This window comes from Loxodonta africana, chromosome 4 (assembly GCF_030014295.1).
Source record: "Loxodonta africana isolate mLoxAfr1 chromosome 4, mLoxAfr1.hap2, whole genome shotgun sequence".
Lineage (NCBI taxonomy): Eukaryota > Metazoa > Chordata > Mammalia > Proboscidea > Elephantidae > Loxodonta > Loxodonta africana.
In genome coordinates, this window is record NC_087345.1 from 139749861 (window position 1) to 139770397 (window position 20537).

At 35.9% G+C, this 20537-nt stretch overlaps 1 protein-coding gene across 14 annotated transcripts in view; it reads left to right on the forward strand.

Moving 5' to 3' along the window:
• ERC1 (ELKS/RAB6-interacting/CAST family member 1) overlaps positions 1–20537 on the forward strand; it is a 528761-nt gene that overhangs the window by 139830 nt on the left and 368394 nt on the right. For all 14 annotated transcript variants that reach the window (XM_023548994.2, XM_064284767.1, XM_010590789.3 and 11 more), the window contains one exon: positions 9529–9696. In XM_023548994.2, the coding sequence (XP_023404762.2) occupies positions 9529–9696 (168 nt within the window). The remainder of the gene's footprint in view (positions 1–9528; positions 9697–20537) is intronic.

Genomic DNA, 20537 nt, shown 5'->3' on the forward strand with positions numbered 1-20537 from the left:
TTTTAGAATGGAGTATTGGAGAGAAGGCTTGTGAGGACCTTGAAGTGCAAGTGGTGATCACTAATAGCCAGCATTAAAAATAGGTCATCTCAGCCTGATAGAAAGGGAGAAAAATTTGGAATAGAGCCTCAGATTCCTTAAAAAAACAAACAAAAAGCCAGACCTACTTGGCTAGTTGAGACTGGAGAACTCCCTAAGACGTAATAAAATATTATTTAAAAAAAAAAAGCCAACTCAGACTAATTTTGTATTCTTCTTTGGTAGGATTTCAAGACTGGTAGATTGGGAATGTATGGGTGATACAGTAGCTCTGTACTTTTCAAGGCACTGGCAAAGCAATTTTAAAAAGATGGAGAAATGTAAGCTGGATAACTATAAAATGACTTCTCCCAAAAGGTATTGTTTAATGGTGTATGATAACCTACATATAAGTTTCCAGTAGTACCCTGTAATCCTCTAAACTTGTTAAATATTTTTATTAATGAACTGGATGGAAAAAAAGATGGGGAGGAGAGATGTAATGTGCATGTTAGATGAGAAATTCAGCATTCCAGAAGATTTTACAGAGCAGAGTAATGGGCTAAATCTAGAAGCATAAAATTTAATAGAATGAATGTAAAAGTCTTTATTTGCCATGTCTCCTTTTCTCCAGTGAAAAGCTAGCAAAAAAGAACAAACAAAAAAGCCCCATTTAAGAAAAAAAAAATAATAACACAAAATAGCCTTATTAAGTATTCCCTCAGTGTCTGGCTATTGTTGTTAGGTGCCTTTGAGTCAGTTCTGACTCATAGCAACGCTATGTACGACAGAATGAAACACTGCCCGGCCCTGTGCCATCCTCATGACCATTGTTGTGCCTGAGCCCGTTGTTGCTGCCACTGTGTCAATCCATTTCTTTGAAGGTCTTCCTCTTTTTCTCTGACCCTCTGCTTTACCAAGCATGATGTCTTTCTCCAGGGACTCGCCCCCTCCTGATAACATGTCCAAAGTATGTGAGACAAAGTCTCACCATCCTCACTTCTGAGGAGCATTGTGGCTGTACTTCTTCAAAGACAGATTTGTTCATTCTTTTGGCAGTCCTTGGTATATTCAGGATTCTTCCACAACACCGTAACTCAAAGACGTCAAGTCTTCCAATGTCTTCCTTATTTATTGCCCAACTTCCCCATGCATACCAGGCCTCTGGCTAGTGGCTACCAAAAAAAAAAAGTTAGGAAGTCTTAGGTTACTTCAGAGATGTCTAGAATAAGGAAGTAGTTATTAGATTACACTTAAAATAATTATGTTTAGTTCTGGGTATAATGATTTGAGGGGTATTGACAAATTGAAGCACGTTTACATGTAAAGACTCTGAAACCATGACATATTAAGGAACAGTTGAAGGGTACTTTGGAAAAAAAATACTTTTGAGGGTATGTGATGGTCTGCATGTGTTTGAATAGCTGTTATATGGAAGAGAGTTTGGCCTGTGGGGTATAACTTGGACCAATGGGTAAAACTACCAGAAAAACATTTTTATTCATATTTTTACTTCGTGATAATATATAACTTTTTACTATACCTATTAAAACCAGGGTGGGGGTTGCCTCTGGAGAGCAGCCATGTACCTGGTTATTACTGGAGGTGTTCAAATGCTAGAGAGGTCTGTTTGAAAGGGATATTGTATAAGGAGATTCAGTTTTTGGATGAGAGATTGAATTGGGTGACATTTTAAGGGCCCCTCTGACACAGAAATCCCCCTTTCTGTGATTCTAAGGGTTTTCACACATAGATAGGGCTATAAGGCTTAGTTGATCTTAGTCCTGATACTAGAATGAGGAATGTAACAAATATGTTGGCTTAGAAGGGTCAAGATAGAAGCACTAGGTTGGCCTTTCTTAGTTTTACAAAGAACAAGAGTAGATGCGTTTCTGTCGGGGCTGGATGGCTGGGTACAGCTTATTGCAGTACACTGTATAGCCATTACTGTGTCCTCTTTCCTAGGAATTTTCAAGGGGAAGTGGGTGGAGAAGATACTGACATTAGTTTTTTAGATTATAAATTTGCAGCTCTTTTTGGGTAAACAAAGTGTAAATAAACTGTGTACTGTGGGATGGTACATCTCTACCCCTGACCTTTTTGGTCACAAAACTATTTCTCAACCTATCTTAACCTTTTTTCTGTTTTCATTACTAAGCAGATCTATCTAATGACATATCAGTAGAAATAACTAATTGCAAGAAAAAAGTGGCTCGTTGCCTATAATTCTTTTATTGGTTTTGCCAATATGACCTTTCTCTTACACGCTAGACTTTTTGTTCCTCTGAATGCTCCAACTTTTTTTTTTTTTTTCAGGGTCAAATATGAGGCGTCAAACAGAGCTCAAGTCAACTTTTTGAAAATGCCTTTTAAAATAAGTTTACTTGTGTATGTAGTCTGTATGCTGTCAATCTTACGGCCCAGTGCCCTTCATCCAGCCTCCTTTCTAGATGGGAACAATGGAAATGTGATGGCAGGAAATTATACTTAATAGCCTTAGACAAGTTGCTTAATTAGGCTGGACTTTGATTTCTTCAGCTTTAAAATGAGTTTAAATTAGGTTGTTTACTTTTTAAAAAAATTTATGAAATATTACAGGATACCAGAAGGTAATATAACAGATACCACTCAGATTTAATATGCATTAATGTTTGACCAGATTAGGTGATCTTTAAAGGTCCTTTAAAAGAAAAACTAAATATTCAATGGAAGATCTAGTTTAAATAGAAAACCCTTGTTAGAATCTCAGATTTTTAGAACTGGTTAGATTAGGAGTAAAGATTTGGAGCTGTCATGGTGGAGGTGATGGTTAAAGCCTAGGATTGAGTTGGTTTCTCCAGAGGAAACTATATAAAGCAAGATGTGAAGATGAAAGAAGATCCACTGAAGAAAACTGAAAAGGTGCAGTCAGAGAGAGAGAAAGGGAGAGGTCATATTGGCAAAGCCAAGAGAAGAATTACAGGGAACAAGCCACTTTTTTGGGGGGGGGCAACAATTAATTATTACCACTGATATGCAGTTAGATGTAATAAACTGATATGCAGTTAGATATGTTTACTAATGTTAAAAAAAAAAAAAGTTGAGACAGTAACTTGGTGATCAGACATGAGAGGCCAGAACAGCACTGTGTGTAGAGAAAACTTTGTTCTGTTTTTGTTGATGTTGGCATAACCTATTCACCGCAGACCCTGATGCTTGGCACGCTGGGTGGATGCTGTTCCTCTAGCTTAGTTGATGTGAATAAACAAGGTCTTATTCCTCCTGCCAGGAATGGCGTTAGGGTGATGACTGTGTGTCTTGCTAGTCTATGAGGGGTTTTCCTGAATATGTTTTTTGTGGTTTGTAAAATATGGACCTCACGCAAAATTATACTACAAATTTAGTTCACTCCAAACCAAAAGATCAGTGTAGAATTCAGAGTAATTAATCTGGTAGTAGTGAAGTGGTTTTTGTGGTTGTTTTTATCTCACATCTCCAGACCAACACATTTAAATTCTGCATTGCATGAAAAATTTGACCAAGAATAAGTGTATGCAAGTGATTTGAATTGAATACTTAGTAAAGAAAAGATCATTTAGTAAATAGAATATGAACTTGGATGACTTTTGTGCCTAGTATTTGTGATACGAAATATTTTTTGTATTAGACAACGTTTCCAGCAACACTTAAACCAAAGGTTTCTATGCTTATAACAAGAGTTTTCATTTCTTTACCTTTTTCAGTCACCAATTCCTGTGGGTCCCATACCTGACATTCCCTCAAAATGACATGCAGGTATTTATGACTGGCTAGCACTGACACATTCCCAGGTCATTTACCTGACTCAGGGATCTAATATGAAAGTGTAGCTTGGGCACCTCGGTACTTCTGGTAAAGAAGTTGCACACAGGGTCTCACAGATACTGCCTTATGAGGCATTGGTACCATCAAATGGAAGAAACATTTAGAAACAATGAAGGATGTTTTCCTGCTGTGTCGTGATCCCTGACTTGTAGATGAAAAGCCTCTTTATTTTTCTGAATTTGATGTTGGGAAGAAATGGGAAACAAGGAAATTAGGCAATACAGACTTTTCTGCAGGTTTAAATGTCTGAACTTTTTGCCTTTATTATAAGCTAACAGTGTATTTATGTGATACTGGGTAAAATAATGTTTTTTAGGTAAGTTGCTTTGTTTTTTGCTTGTGATTATTGATTAGGTGTATTAAAGGTAGGAATATGTAGCGTACAAAACATAGATTAGAATGTAGACATTAAATGCAAATGATTATTTTTAAATTTTCTGTTACATATAATTTTCTAAGGAGTCCGTATGTGGTGCAAACTATCGCTCAACTATTAGCTGACAGTTTGGGGGTTGGAACCCACCCAGAGGTACCTCAGAAGACAGGCCTGATGATCTGCTTCCAGAAAGCCACATAGCCTTGAAAACCCTGTGAAGCAGTTCTACTCTGTACACATGGGGTCGCCGTGAGTCTGAATCAGCTCAATGGCAACTAACAACAACATACTTTTCTAAGACCCTGACCTCCGTAACTTTGCAGAGGGGTCAAAGGACTCAATAAACACCCTCTTTACTCACTGTGACTGCTGCCCTATTATGGATTCAGCTAGTAGGAACCGAATCTGATACTGTCAAACAGGATTAGTAGCCATGTAGGCTGGCTTGAACTGTGCCTGAATGCCAAGTGGATAAGGGTCAATGGGTTCTCTTGGCTCCTTGAAGCAGTCTGGTTGTTGAATTCATATTCCACAATAGTCCTTGTGGTGGTGGTCCTTTTCTCCCAACTGAATCAGTATTTCAGTCTTTTCTGATATTTGTTCTTTGGACCTTTTTCCTTTCTTTGCGTGGTGGAGTGTTTCTGATAGGTAGACAAATGGAAACTAAGAGTTTTGTTATTTGCACTTTAGAAAAAACCATTAGAGAATGCAGTGATAATCAAGTAATCTAGTTAGTTCATCATTGTTTGCAGTGGGTTTTTATTTTTACCCTAAGGTCTTTAGTGCTGAATCCAGGTACTAAAACTGGAAATTTTAGTATAAGATCTGTTGAGTTTACAGAGCTTGACTTATGAAGTTCTTTTGTTTTGTCAGGAAAATACATTTTCTGTCGTTACAAAATAAGCTTTTATTTTTCCTTGTCCCTGAGGAAAATATTAAGTAGGCTGGCCATCTTGACATACCTTAACTCATAGTTTGCAATTCACAGAATGTTTAAGGGAGGAGCACATTTCTTCAGGTTTGCTTTGATTTCTTTGACGAGCATTTTGTAGTTTTTAGCATACAGATCCTGTACATGTTTTGCTAGATTTATATGTATTTCAGTTTTGGGAGGTAATTGTAAATGGTCATAAATTTTAGAAATAGAATCCGAAAGTTGAGTTATTTAATTTTGGCCAATTCATAAAATATCGGCATTTTTTTTTTTTTAAAAAAAAAGGTATAAATATGCCTTTTGTACTTCAGTATTATTTTTATTAAGAAATATCTTAGGCATATAAAAAATGGATAAAACAGTAAAACAAACACTTTAAAATGGTGCCGTGATGTGCAGAAGTTTTAAATTTTAACATAGTTGGTTTTTGTAGTATTTTCCTTTGTAATGTATCCTTTTTATGTCTTAAAACAAAAAATTCTTCCATATCTCAGTGTCTTAAAAGTATTTTTCTGTATTTCCTTCTTAAAGTTTTAAAACATTTTCATATATAGATTCTTATTTCAACCATAATTCTGTTTTGTGTATGATAAATTAAGGCTCTAACTGTCCTTTCCCCCTACATGAGTATCAGTTGTCTAAAAACTGTTGAATACTCTGTCTTTTCCTCACTAATTGCAATGTCACCTCTGTTTTATATATGTATGGGTCTATTGCTGGGCTCCTATTTCTGTTGCAATGGTCTGTTGATTTATTCCTATGCCAACACCATGCTGTTTTACTATTTTTCCTTTTTAAAATAGCTTTATTGACATAAAATAAGCTGCAAATAATTAAGGTGTCCAATTTGATGACTTTGGACACATACACCTGAAAACCAACACCACAGTCAAGGTAATGAATATTATCTATCACTTCGCGGATTTTTCTTGTATCCCTTCCTTTTGCCCCTCTCTGATATTTCCCACCTCCTCCTTCCCTGCCTTATTCTCTGAAAAGGACTGATGTGCTTTCTGTCCCTGTATTAGTTTGCATTTTCTAGAATTTTACATAACTTGAATCACATAGTATGTACCTTCCCCTTCCCCCTCTTTTTTAATCTGGTTTCTTTGACTCAGTGTAATTATTTTGAGAGTCATTCATGTTTTAACATGTATCGGTACTTCATTTTGAGTTTTATCCATGTTGTGTCCAGGTACCAAAACCTGGATACAGTTATCATATTGAACAGTGCCATAGCATGTATCAATAGTTCATTCCTTTCTGCTACTGACTAGTGTTCTGTTACATGGATGTATCATCACGGTTTATCTGTTCACCCGATAATGGACATTTGGATTGTTACCAATTTTTGACTGGTATGAATGAAGTTGCTCTGACCATCTGTGTACAAGTCTTTGTATATACATATTCTTTCATTCTCTTAGATAAGTACCTAGGCGTGAAATGGCTGGATCACATGGTACGTAGATGTATGTCTGCTGAGCTTTTTAAGGAACTGCCAAACTATTTTCAAAAGTGGTTTTACATTCCCACTATCAGTGTATGAAAGTTTGTGTTTCTACGTACTTGTTGATTCTTGGTATGGTCAGCCTTTTAAATTTAAGCCATTTTAATAGTGTATAGTGATATCTCACTGTGGTTTTAAATTTGCATTTTCCTGATTAGTAATGATGTTGAGGAAACCCTGGTGTCGTAGTGGTTAAGTGCTACAGCTGCTAACTAAAAGGTCGGCAGTTCGAATCCACCAGACACTCCTTGGAAACTCTATGGGGCAATCCTACTCTGTCCTCTAGGGTCATATGAGTTTCATTTGACTCGATGGCAACGTGTTTAGTTTTTTTTTTTTTTTTTTAAATGATGTTGAGGACCTTTTTCATGTGCTTACCTGCCATTCATGTATTTCTTTGGTGAAGTGCCTGTTTATAGCTCTTGCTCATTTTTAAAATTGGTTGTTTTCTTCTTCAGTTTTGAGAGTTCTTTATATATTGTGGATACAAGTCCTTATGAAATATATGACTTGTAAATATTTTTTCTCAGCCTATGGCTTGTCTTTTCATTAAATTATATGGTATGTTAGAAAATAAGTGTTATTAAATGTGTTAAGGATCAAAACTTACATGTGTGGGTTAGTTTCTGGGCTCTATTGCAATGATTATTTGTTTATTTGTGTACCAATATAATGCTTTTATTATTTTTTATTAGCTGTGTAATAAGTCTTGGTGTTTTGTAGTATTAGGCTCCTTTGTTCTTTTTCTTCTTGCTTTGCACTTTGAGTAGTTTCTATTGCTATATTTTCAAGTTCACTAAACTTTTTTTCTGTAATGCCTAATCTGTTCATCTCATCCAGTATGTTTTTTATCTCAGACATTGGTAGTTTCCTTTTCACCTTTTTAATTTTTTTAATGTCTCTACTACCCATAGGGTGAGGTGAAGAAAGCAGACATGATGAAAAAGGGGAGTAGAGAGATAAAGTGAGGTAAATGACAAAAGAAATAAGGACGCTTTTTATAAATCAGAGCTTGTGCTATGGACAAAGAGTAGATTTGGTAGGAGTAGGAGAAAAAAGAATATACAGTGTTTGTGATTCAGAAAAAAGATTTTCAGAGTTTGGAAGTTCTTAGGTGGACCTTTCCAGGAGATAGTAATGTTAATCACATATGATTTATTGATGTAGAATAGAGGTAAATTAGAGGTGAGAGTGTTTGTTGAGAGGGCATGGTAGAACTTGTCGTAAAGAATTATAAATGAGATCTGAAAAGATTGCTTCCCCAAATACTTGCTTGGTGAGACTCTTGGCACAGAAGTAGTTGGTGGAAATGTAGTTCAGCCGAGTGAAATCTGGTTTATCTACATATTTTTCCTTTCCAAAATAGTCCAGCATAATTTGTAAGTACTTAATGACTTAGCTATAGTAGTCTCAATTAAGACTGTTCTCCTAGGAAGTTTTCTGTAGAATTTACTGAGCAGTATGTACGACTCTACACACAGTACTGATTTTCGGTTACCTTGTAGTTCAGTATAATATTAGATCATTCTTGACAGTTTTGCCATACTTTCAGTGTGAGTCATTACTTATATTACCTGCTTTTCTTTTGCGGGTTAATCAGTAGTTAGACAGGAAAACAATATAGGATAAGTTAATGATGAGAGGTGTTTTATAGAAACATACTTGGTATCTTAGATTTGTATTGTCCAATACAATAACTTAACAGCCACATGTGGCTGTTGAACAATTGAAATGTAGCTTACTAGTATTTCAAATTGAGATGTGATGTAAATGTAAAATATAGACTGAACTTTGAAGGCTTAGTACAAAAAAAAAGAATGTAAAATAACTAATTAATAATTCTTATATGGATTACATGTTGAAATGAAAATATCTTAGATATATTGGGTTAAAGAAAATAGATTATTAAAATTGATTTTACCTGTTTCTTTTTTATTTTTTAATGTGGCTACTAGAAAATTTAAAATTACATATGTGGCTTGCATATATGCCTCACATTGTGTATCTGTGGAACAGCCCTGTCTTATTTAAAAGAAATCCACCTCCATGTTTTGCTGTAATCAAATGTGTAAATGTTTGCTGAATTATTATTCCTTAGTGGAAAAGCAGAACACACACAAAAAATTAGTGTGTAAGTATGCATGGGATAACTAAAAGCTGGATAAAATTAGCTGTCATTGGTTTATAAAATGTTAGTAGATTTCTAGTTATGTTAAAGTTATATCTAATGAAAGCTATTAAACTCCAGGAATAATTGAAACGAGATACCAGAATTTAGCTGATTAGTTTTGGGGTCTGAAAGTAGGCCTTTGTTTCTGCCTTGTATGGATAACTAATTGTATTCTTATATTCTGTCCTAGAAGTATCACACCCTGGGGGTAGATTGTATTTTCTCATACAGCAGTGTCATGATTTTAGGTTTCCTGGAGCAGAAATGCTGATTCTTGAACCTCACCCCCTGCTGAATCAGAAACTGATGGCTGGGCCTGGAGGTCTGTGTTTTAATAAGTCCTCCAGGTGATTTTGATGGACAAAAAGTTAGAGAAATTACTTTTCTAGAAGTAGAAAACTCAACTTCTTTATAACCTTTTTATAGCAATTCTCTATTTTGTCTCCTTGATTCAGAGCTATGTATTCTGGTATAACCTGTGTAAGTTTAACTGACTTAAAATGTATAAAAGTGCCCACAAAGTTGTAGAGTTAATTTCTAAATGGTAACAATTAAATTTAGAGAAGTATTTTATTTGATTCTAATGAAAGATTTACTATATAAGTAGCATTTGGACAACTACAGGCATTATAGTCCTTTCCTTTAAAATAGTCATATGTAAACTTTTGCATTCTTAGGTGGATGCCCTCCGATTGCGTTTGGAAGAGAAGGAAACCATGCTGAATAAAAAGACAAAACAAATTCAGGAAATGGCTGAGGAGAAGGGGACACAAGCGGGAGAGATTCATGACCTTAAGGATATGCTGGATGTGAAGGAGCGGAAGGTTAATGTTCTTCAGAAGAAGGTGAGGTGCAGGTATCTGACTTCAGTGCCCTACCTCTGGCACACGTCCTTGTTCCTACCACTGAGTTATACCTAAGAGCTGTCAAAATTTCTTTTTCATCCCTCTTTTTATATTTTTGAGGTTAGTAATTGAAACTGTTTTTGCAGTAGATAGTTAAAACTGCTCTGCATATTCAGTTTTTAAAATTTTAAAATAAACACTATTAGTATGTTTCAATAGCATTTTCCATGCTATTGTTTCTGTTACGTAACTTGTCAATTGCCTAAGTGTTTTGAATTGACATTCTTCTACCTCTTCTTATCCTCTTTTATAGGAACTGTAATGCCATGATAGTTGCCACTCTATCTACGTGATTAATAAGATGACAAATTTGAATAGAAAAACATGGCTACTGTAATTTATCATGTAGCTGTGTCAAGGCAGGGAAGAATTTCTTTTCTCCTTTCCCTTAATTGTTATTCGAAAGAGACTAACATTGGAATAAATAGGAAAAGTACTAATAACAACCATCCCTTCCCCCCGCCTTTCTTTTTTTTTTTTAGCTTTTAAGTAAGGGGTGCCCTTGAGATAACAGTTATATTAGCCAGTGGTATATGTTGTTCATATCTGTCAGGTGATAAATTAGAAATGTTTGTCATTGTCCCAGTTTATTTTTAACCTCTGACAGTAGTCCAAGAATAAAACTCTTTACTAAACCTCAAATTCATCTTTTATATACAGAGGATCATGTCGTATAGCTGTAGTTTATATGAGTTTATTTTTCATTTGTTGTCCATAAATAATCATAAAAATTTGAACGCTCTAAATATAGTTTGACTCTATCTTGTTTGGAAACCCTGGTAGAGCATTGGTTAAGAGCTACGGCTGCTAACTAAAAGGCTGGCAGTTTGAATCTATCAGGTACTCCTTGGAAACCCTATGGGGCAGTTCTACTCTGTCCTTTAGGGTCACTATGAGTCAGAATTGATTCAGTGGCAAATGGGTTTTTTTTTTTTGTTTATATTTTGTTTAATGGGTACTAATTTATTGTTTTAAATTTTACACATATTTGTATCCTTCTTTTCATCTTCCCCCCAACTACGCAGTTCCCCTTATCTGTTTCTATGTATCTTTCCAGAAACTTCCTGCACCTATTAAACAAAAATGTATTCTTTTTGTTTACCTGTTTTTTAAATCTTCCAGAAACATTTAAAGCGTACTCCATATACAAGCAAAAATGTGTGTTTAAACACAAATGGCACCCATTCCTCATTGTCTGCTCCTTCTTTTTTTTTTCAGTTAATATATTTTGGAGCTCCTACTAAGGGTTTTTTAAATGATGGCATTGTGTATATGTACTACAGTTTATTTAATACGATTTCTACTGAGGGACATTTAATTTGTTTCAAATTGTCTGCTTTTACGTAAAATGCTGCAGTAAAAAATGCTGTACATATTTATTCTATCCCTGTGTAAAGTATATTTCTTGGATAAATTCCCTGAAGTAGAATTGCTAGGTGAAAGGATATGTACATTTAATTTCGATGTATTTTGCCAAGTAGGGTTAGAAAGGATTTACCAGCTTTTATTCCCACCATCAGTGTATGAAAGTGCCATTTTCTCCCACATACTTGTCTAGAGTGTGTTCACAAACTTTTTGATATTTTTACCACTTTGATAGGTGAGAAAACATTATGTCAGTGTAGTTGCAGTTTTTTCTTTATAAGTAAGGTTGAGTGTGTTTTTATATGTTTAAGATTTCTTTTTATTTTTTCTGTAAATTACCTGTTCCTATACTTTATGTATTTGTATTTTTTTTTAAATTGATTTGTAGGATTTCTTTACCCAATTAAAAAGTTAACTGTTTTTAGTCTTGATGTGAGTTCCCGATATATTTTGTGTTCAGCTTTGACTTTGTGAGTGAGTGTGTGTGTAAAATGTATCAGACTTTTTTTGTATTTATCAGTTGATACATATATATGTATTTTCTTGTACTTTAGATGAAGGTTTACAGAACTAGCTTCTCATTAAACAGAATCGACTCGACAGCACTGGATTATATTGTTTTTTGACATTGGTTAACAACCCCACAACATGTCAACATTCCCCTTCTTGACCTTGGGTTCCCTATTACCAGCTTTTTTATCCCCTCCTGCCTTCTAGTCCTTGCCCCTGGGCTATTGTGCCCCTTTAGTCTCGTTTTGTTTTATGGGCCTGTCTAATCTTTGGCTGGCGGGTGAGCCTCAGGAGTGACTTTAGTACTGAGCTAAAAGGGTGTATGGGGGCCGTACTCTTGGGGTTTCTCCAGTCTCTGTCAGGCCAGTAAGTCTGGTCTTTTTTGGTGAGTTAGAATTTTGTTCTGTATTTTTCTCTAGCTCTGTGCGGGACTCTCTATCGTGATCTCTGTCAGAGCAGTCAGTGTTAACCAGGCACCACCTAGTTGTACTGGACTCAGCCTGGTGGAAGCCATGGTAGGTGTGGTCCATTAGTCATGTGGACTAATCCTTCCCTTGTATCTTTAGCTTTCTTCATTATTACTTGCTCCCGAAGGGGTGAGACCAGTGGAGTATCTTAGATGGCCTCTCACAGGCTTTTAAGACCCCAGATGCCACTCACTAAAGTAGAATGTAGAACATTTTCTTTTATAAACTATGTTATGCCAGTTGAGCTAGATGTTCCCCAAGACCATGGTTCCCACAGCTCAGCAATTCCGTCCCTCAGGAAGTTTGGATGTGTCTGTGGAGCTTCCGTGACCTTCCTTGTACAAGTTGTGCTGGCTTCCCCAGTATTGTGTACTGTCTTACCCTTCACCAAAGTCAGTTGATATTTTTAAGGCTTCTGTGACATACTTCGAAAGTTCCATTTTAGCATGTTTCTTCTATTGATTTGTCTGTGCATTCAATACTACTTTGCTTTAATTATTGTGTTTTTTTAAAAAAAATCTTAATAAGGCGAGTTCCTTTCTTGCTACTCTTCTTTTTTAGAGATATTTTAACTATTTTTGTTTGCCCATTTTTCTGTATGAAGTTTAGAATCATCTTGTCTCAACCCTTGGCTCCCATTCTTTCTGTTGTGTTTTTCATTGGGATTGTGTGGAATTTGTAGAATAATTAATTTAGAGAGAATTGACAATTGTGGTTTCATGAGCTCAGGTTTTGTGTTCCTCAGAAGTGTTTTAATGAAGCTTCATATAGATCTTGTACATTTTTAAAGTTTATTACTAGATTTTCTGTCTGTTGTGAACAGGGTTATATTCATTGTCTTCTAACTGCTTTTTGTTGGTTTTTTAATATGTGAAGGCTTGTGATTGCTATGTTTTATGCTTAGTTACCATACGGAATTCTCTTAAGGTTTGGATTGATTTTTCTTTTAGTTGATTCTTTTTGGTTTTCTAAGTATATAATAATACTATTTTCAAATAATTATTATTTTAATGTCTGCATTTCATTTCGTTCTCTCCTCTAATTATGTATACTAACTAAATAATAATGGTGATAATGGACATCTATGTTTTATATCTGATCTGAATGGGAATCCTTTTAATTGTCTCCCTCAAGTATGTTGCTTACTTTTGGATAAAAATTCATAGATATATCACGTTAAGCATGTATCCATCTAAGTCAAATGAGTTTCTTCAAGGATCGGGACTTTAACGGATGTCAAATTTTAACACATGCCTTTTTGACAGTCATGTTTAGTGGGCCTTTTTTTTTTTCTTTTGATCTTTCAATATAGTGACTTAAAATAGTAGACTTCATTATTCTGAACCATTCGTCCATTTCTGATCCACTTGATCATTGTGTATTTTTCTTCTTTTGTGCTGCTTACGTATTTAGTTCTTATTAGGCACAATAAAATGTCGAGAGAAATCTGACTTTTAGCAGACTAGGATTTATTCAGTTATTTTAATATGATTAATAATAAATCATTAGCTTCTTGTGCTTTCAGTCTCCTATTAAACTTTTCCTTTAGCATAGGATGTTACCAGTAAAAATGTTAGTATCCTAAATTTCATTGTTTATCATAGTGGTGGTGTTGGTGGGGGAGGGTGATTTAATTCATCTGGTGGCGTACAATGCAAGTCTCTGAAAGCATTTTTTTGCACAGACTTGTTTCACTACTGTGTTCAGAGCATCTATGTCTGCTGTAGGCAGATTACACCTGAAATGTTGGTGACATGCTGGATTATCACTTTTTTAGATCATATTTTTAGGGACGTATATTTGACTTTTGAAACATTTATTATCCAGCCCCTTTTCCGTTGGCTCTCATTATATAGAATGACTTCATTTGAAACCAAAATGGAGAAAAATAGCATGGGTCTGTGGTCATTACTAAACTTTGCCTTTAAGGTCGTAAGAACATGACAGCAAGTTACTAAAGAAGTCTTAAAATAATGACTGTCACTGGAAAAAAGATATATTGGTTAGAACCCAAAGGCTGTTTGTAAATGATGCATTTCTTGTTCTAACTAGGTAAAAAGAACTTTTTTTTTTGAGCGTTTTTAATAACTGGAGTAGAAGTCTGAAGTTAGAACTAACACTTCATTATGAGTCGGAATCGACTTGATGGCAACAGGTTTGGCTTGGTGTTTTATTCTTAAGTAATCATAGTTCTAAAAATAAAACCTAACACTGTGCTAGTTACTTTATATCTATAATCTTATCTAATCCTTACAACCCTGTGGAAGTAACTTTTATTTATTTATTTATTTTAATTTTTGTTGTTCTTTCAGTGAAAGTTTACAAGTCAGTCTCTCATACAAAAATTTAATACACTTTGCTGTATACTCCTGGTTGCTCTCTCTCTAATGAGACAGCATCTGTATTTCTGTATCCATTCATCCAGCTTCTGTCCCCCTCTGCCTTCTCATCTCCCCTCCAGACAGGAAATGACCACATAGTTTCATGTGTCTACTTGAGCCAAGAAGCTCACTCCTACCAGTATCATTTTTTATCCTATAGTCCAGTCCAATCCCTGTCTGAAGAGTTGACTTTGGGAATGGTTCCTGTCTTGGGCTAACAGAAGGTCTGGGGACCATGACCTCTGGCGTTCTTCAAGTCTTAGTCAGACCATTAAGTCTGGTCTGTTTACAAGAATTTGAGGTCTGCATCCCACTGCTCTCCTGCTCCCTTGGGGCTTCTCTGTTGTATGCCCTGTCAGGGCAGTCATCAGTTATAGCCAGGCACCATCTAGTTCTTCTGGTCTCAGGCTGATGTAGTCTCTGATTTACCTTGGTGGCGTAGTGGTTAAGTGCTACAGCTGCTAGCCAAAGGGTCGGCAGTTCAAATACGCCAGGTGCTCCTTAGAAACTCTATAGGGCAGTTCTACTCTGTCCTATAGGGTCGCTATGAGTTGAAATCGACTTGACGGCACTGGGTTTGGCTTTTTTTTTTTGGTTTCTGTCTCTTGGGCTCATATTTTCCTTACATCTTCAGTGTTCTTCATTCTCCTTTGCTCCAGGTGGGTTGAGACCAATTGATGCATCTTAGACGGCCACTTGCTAGCATTTAAGACCCCAGACGCCACTCTCCAAAGTGAGACGCATAATGTTTTCTTAATAGATTTTATTATGCCGGTTGACCTAGATGTCCCCTGAAACCATGGTCCCCAAGCCCCCGGCCCTGCTACGCTGGCCTTCAAAGCATTCAGTTTATTCAGGAAACTTCTTTGCATTTTGGCTTAGTCCAGTTGTGCTGACCTTTCCTGTATTGTGTATTTTCTTTCCCTTCATCTGAAATAGTTCTTGTCTACTATCTAATTAGTGAATACCCCCTTCCTCCCTCCCTCCTCACTCTCATAACTGTCAAGGAATACTGTCTTCTCTGTTTAAACTATTTCTTGAGTTCTCATAATAGTGGTCTCAAAGAATCTTTGTCCTATTGGAACTGGCTTCACTCAGCATAATGCCTTACAGATTCCTCCGTGTTATGAAATGTTACATGGATTTATCATTGTTCTTTATTGAAGCGTAGTATTCCATTGTGTGACTATGCCATAATTTATTGATCCACTCATCCGTTGATGGGCACTTTGGTTGCTTCCATCTATTTGCTTTTGTAAATAGCACTGCGATAAACACGGGTGTGTATATATCTGTTCGTGTAAAGGCTCTTATTTCTCTAGGATATATTCCAAGGAGTGGGATTGCTGGATCGTATGGTAGTTCTATTTCTAGCTTTTTAAGGAAGCACCAAATCGATTTCCAAAGTGGTTGTACCATTTGACATTCCCACCAGCAGTGTATAAGTGTTCCAGTCTCTCCACAACTTCTCCAGCATTTATTATTTTGTGTTTTTTGGATTAATGCCAGCCTTGTTGGAGTGAGATGGAATCTCATTGTAGTTTCGATTTGCATTTCTCTAATGGCTAATGATCGTGGGCATTTCCCAATGTATCTGTTAGCTACCTGAATGGCATCTTTAGTGAAGTACCTGTTCATATCTTTTGCCCATTTTTTAATTGGGTTGTCTTTTTGTAGTTGAGTTTTTTGTAGTATCATATAGATTTTAGAGATCAGACACTGATCAGAAATGTCACAGCTAAAAACTTTTTCCCAGACTGTAGGTAATCTTTTTACTCTTTTGGGTGAAGTCTTTGGATGAGCATAGGTGTTTGATTTTTGGGAGCTCCCAGTTATCTAGTTTCTCTTCTGTATTGTTAGTAATGTTTTGTATACTGTTTATGCCATGTATTTGAGCTCCTAGCATTGTCCCTATTTTTTCTTCCATTATCTTTATTGTTTTAGATTTTATATTTAGGTCTTTGATCCATTTTGAGTTAGTTTTTGTGCATGGTGTAAGTTATGGTTCTTGTTTCATTTTTTTGTAGATGGATATCCAGTTATGCCAGCACCATTTGTTAAAAAGACTGTCTTTTCCCTATGTAACTGACTTTGGGCCTTTGTCAAATATCAGCTTCTCATATATGGATGGATTTTTGTCTGGATTCTCAATTCTGTTCCATTGGTCTATATATCTGTTGTTGTACCAGTACCAGATTGTTTTGACTATTGTCCGGTATAATAGGTTCCAAAATCAGGTAGTGTGAGGCCTCCCACTTTGTTTTTCTTTTTCAGTAATGCTTTACTTATTTGTGGCCTCTTTCCCTTCCATATGAAGTTGGTGATTTGTTTCTCCATCTCATTAAAAAAAATGTCGTTGGAATTTGGATTGGAATTGCATTGTATCTATATGGCTTTTGGTAGAAGACATTTTTACAATGTTAAGTCTTCCTATCTATGAGCAAGGTATGTTTTTCCACTTACGTAGCTCTCTTTTGGTTTCTTGCAGTAGTGTCTTGTAGTTTTCTTTGTATAGGTCTTTTACATCTGTGGTAAGTATTTTATTTTCTTGGGACCTACTGTGAATGGTATTGATTTGATGATTTCCTCTTGTTGGTGTAGAGGAATTCAACTGATTTTTGTATGTTTACCTTGTATCCTGATGGCTCTGCTGAGCTCTTCTATTAGTTTTAGTAGTTTTCTGGAGGATTCTTTAGGGTTTCTGTGTATAAGATCATGTCATCTACAAATAGAGATACTTTTACTTCTTCTTTTTCAATCTGGATGCCCTTTATTTCTTTATCTAGTGTGGCAGTAACTTTTAAATCCTGATTGTTCTATCACAATCAGTGGCTTTCAGATTTTTGGATCATGACACATAGTAAGAAATACGTTTTACACCATGACCCAGTATATACACACATCTATATCCACATATAGATATAATTCTTTAGAGAGATGCAGCTAAAGCAAAAATTTCACAAAATATGCTTACCGTTACTGTATCTGATGTACTTTGTTCTACCTCCTCCTACTCCTTAAATAAAAAATGTTAGTCCTGACCCATTAAGTTGATTTCAGTGTCTGCTAATAAACCAGTTTTCCCCTTGGTATCCTGTCTCCCATACTATCCCAGTCCTTCGCCCCAAAGCAAAATCAAACAAACAGAAAAGCAACAATAACAACCACCAATCAAAAAACCAGGACGTGTTATACGTTAAGAGAGGTTCATTTGCACAAATTTGTTTAGCTAGAAAACGATGATTTCCTACTACAACAACTTTCCTGTTGGGAGGATTATGTGGTGATGTGTTAAAGCTTTTTGACACTAAATAGCATCATATAAATATTATATGTATTATCTTTGTTGAGCCTGTTCAGTTTTCACAGGAGGGCCAGTAATTGTGCTTTTTCAACTGTACTACCCTGCTCTACACTGCCTCCGTTACTTGTCACGTTACAAACTTTGATTTGTCTTAAAACAGACATCAGATAGATGACAACACAGCTATATTCAAAACTGGTTTAAATTAATATGCTTCTTTTAAGATAGTTATCTCTGTATGTATTATTTTCAGTGCTTAGAGCCTTTGTGTTTTGTCTAATTATTTTGTTGTAGAATTTAGCATAGTAACATGGTCAGAATCAAATTTGTAATGTATTTCCTGGACAATTGTTTGCTGAGAGTATAGAGGCAGCTTTAATTTTTAAATCCACATAAGCAAAATTGCTATATTATGTTTAGAGATAGTTGGAAGTTCTCGGAGGATTTACATAATTTTCATTATATTAAAATGACTAATATTTAAAAGGAGCAATTCATTTTTTTCTTGCTAAAACATGCAGTTTTGTATATTTTTAGGGAGGAGAAACAACTTTTTCCACATTTTCATTCAAACATTAAATGTCGGAGCAGCATTTATTATTGCACTGTAGTCATATTTTTAAACTATCTGTGGGACCAGGGAAAGAAGAGTGGTGCAGATAGCTGGAACTTAGTTTAAATTCTATGTTATATCTTTTTTTCGTTTGTTTCTCAAGACACATCTAGCACAAAATGTATGTGTTATGCTGTATAGAGACAAGAAAGAGATTGACAGTTTGAAAAGTCTCGTGGAGGCAGAGTGTATTACTTGAGCAAGAATTTAGAGTAACTGAATATTATTATTATTTTGTTTTCATGCTTTTGCCTGCTCTGTGGGTTGCTGGGGAATAGCATGGGTGATGGTGGAGTAAACATTAAAAAAAATTGCCTACCTAATATTATTTAAAGATTAACCTCTGTCCTGACGGATTGTGAGCAGAGGGTCCTGGACAGAGGTGGAGAAAAATGTAGAACAAACTTCAAACTCACAAAAAAAGACCAGACTTACTGGTCCGATGGAGACTGGAGAAACAGTGAGAGTATGGCCCCCAGACGTCCTTTTAACTCAATATTGAAGTCCTTTTAACTCTTGAGGCTCACCCTTCAGCCAAAGATTAGACAGGCCTATAAAACAAACAGTAATACATGTAGCTCAACCAGGTATATGAGACTAAATGGGCACACCAGCCCAGGGGCAAGGACAAGAAGGCGGGAGGTAACAGGAGAGCTGGGTGAATGGAATTGGGGAACCCAAGATCAAAAAGGGGAACGTTGACACATCGCAGGGTTGGCAGCCAATGTCACAAAATAATATGCATGTTAATTGTTTAATGAGAAAATAATTTGCTGCAAACCTTCACCTAAAGCACTGTGTGTATGTGTATATATATACATATATACACACGCACGTATATATTTGTGAAAAAACAAAACGAAACTAGCTTCTGGTACTATAATCTTATGACTATCACTGAGACCTTAAGAAGAACAGAATCATCGTTGTGAGTTAGGGCAAGGTTGCTTTGGATATATTTGGGGGAATTCATAGTGCACTGTCTTACAGTTTATTGTGTAAAGCATTTGGTATTGGATGACATGTTTGTAAATGTGTGTGTTAACTTTAAACACAGTGGACGTTTGAAGCAGCTCTCCCAGACAATAATGAAGGAACTCAGATGCAGTTTGGACGTACTTATGTGTGAAAACTACCTAGCCCATACTTCCCTTGTTCTTTTTTTTTCTTTCCCAACCTTGAATAAGCTAGTAGGAACAATATCCTGCCTTTATTCCCAGATAGAAGCTTTCTTTTGATAGTTAAAGCATTGAAAGTAGAATAGGAGAACTAAAATGTTTTCTAAAAACAGACCATATTGGTAGGGAAAGGACAAATTCAGAGGTGTTTGTAACTCTTTTTATATTTAAACAATTGCTTATAAACTGGCTAAACAGAATTAAGTCTGATTTGAGCCATTCTTACTGCTTATATTCATTTTTGGGTCATGATGTCTCATACTTTTTATTAAGACTCAATGCCTTAAGATCCCTGGGGTGTAAAAAAATAATTTGGGTCAACATCAGCAGCGATGAGTCAGGCTGATTGTATGCATCCCTGATACGATGTAATGGAAATGGCACACCACCTCTGTTGTCCTCCTCCTAGAAACTCACAACCCCAGACTAATCATGAGAAAGACGCCAGACAAATCCAAGCTGAGAAACATTCCGCAAAGTACCTGATCGGTACTCCCCTAATTGTTATATATTTAAAAAATTTATTATTTCAGAGATACTCAAAAGTATAGAGAGTAATATAAGTAACTGTATTCAGTTTAAGAAGTAAAATTTCAAATAAAGTTGAACTTCCCTGGCATATCATTCCTTGATATTCCCCTCTATTCTATCCCAGAAACAACACTTGATCTTGGTGTTCATGTGTGTCCCTGTGCCTTATGTTAGGGTGCATAATTAAATACTTTTACAGCCTATGTGGAGTTCCTGGCCAACATAAACAGTTAAGTGCTCAACTACCAGCTGAAAGGTTGCCAGTTCGAACCTACCCAGAGGCACCTTGGAGGACAGGTTTGGAGATCTGTTTCTGAAAGGTCACAGCCTTGAAAACCCTATGGAGCAGTTCTACTCTGCACATGTATTGTTGCCATGCATCAGAATTGACTTGACAACAATGTGTATGTACTCTGAAAAAATTAATGTAAG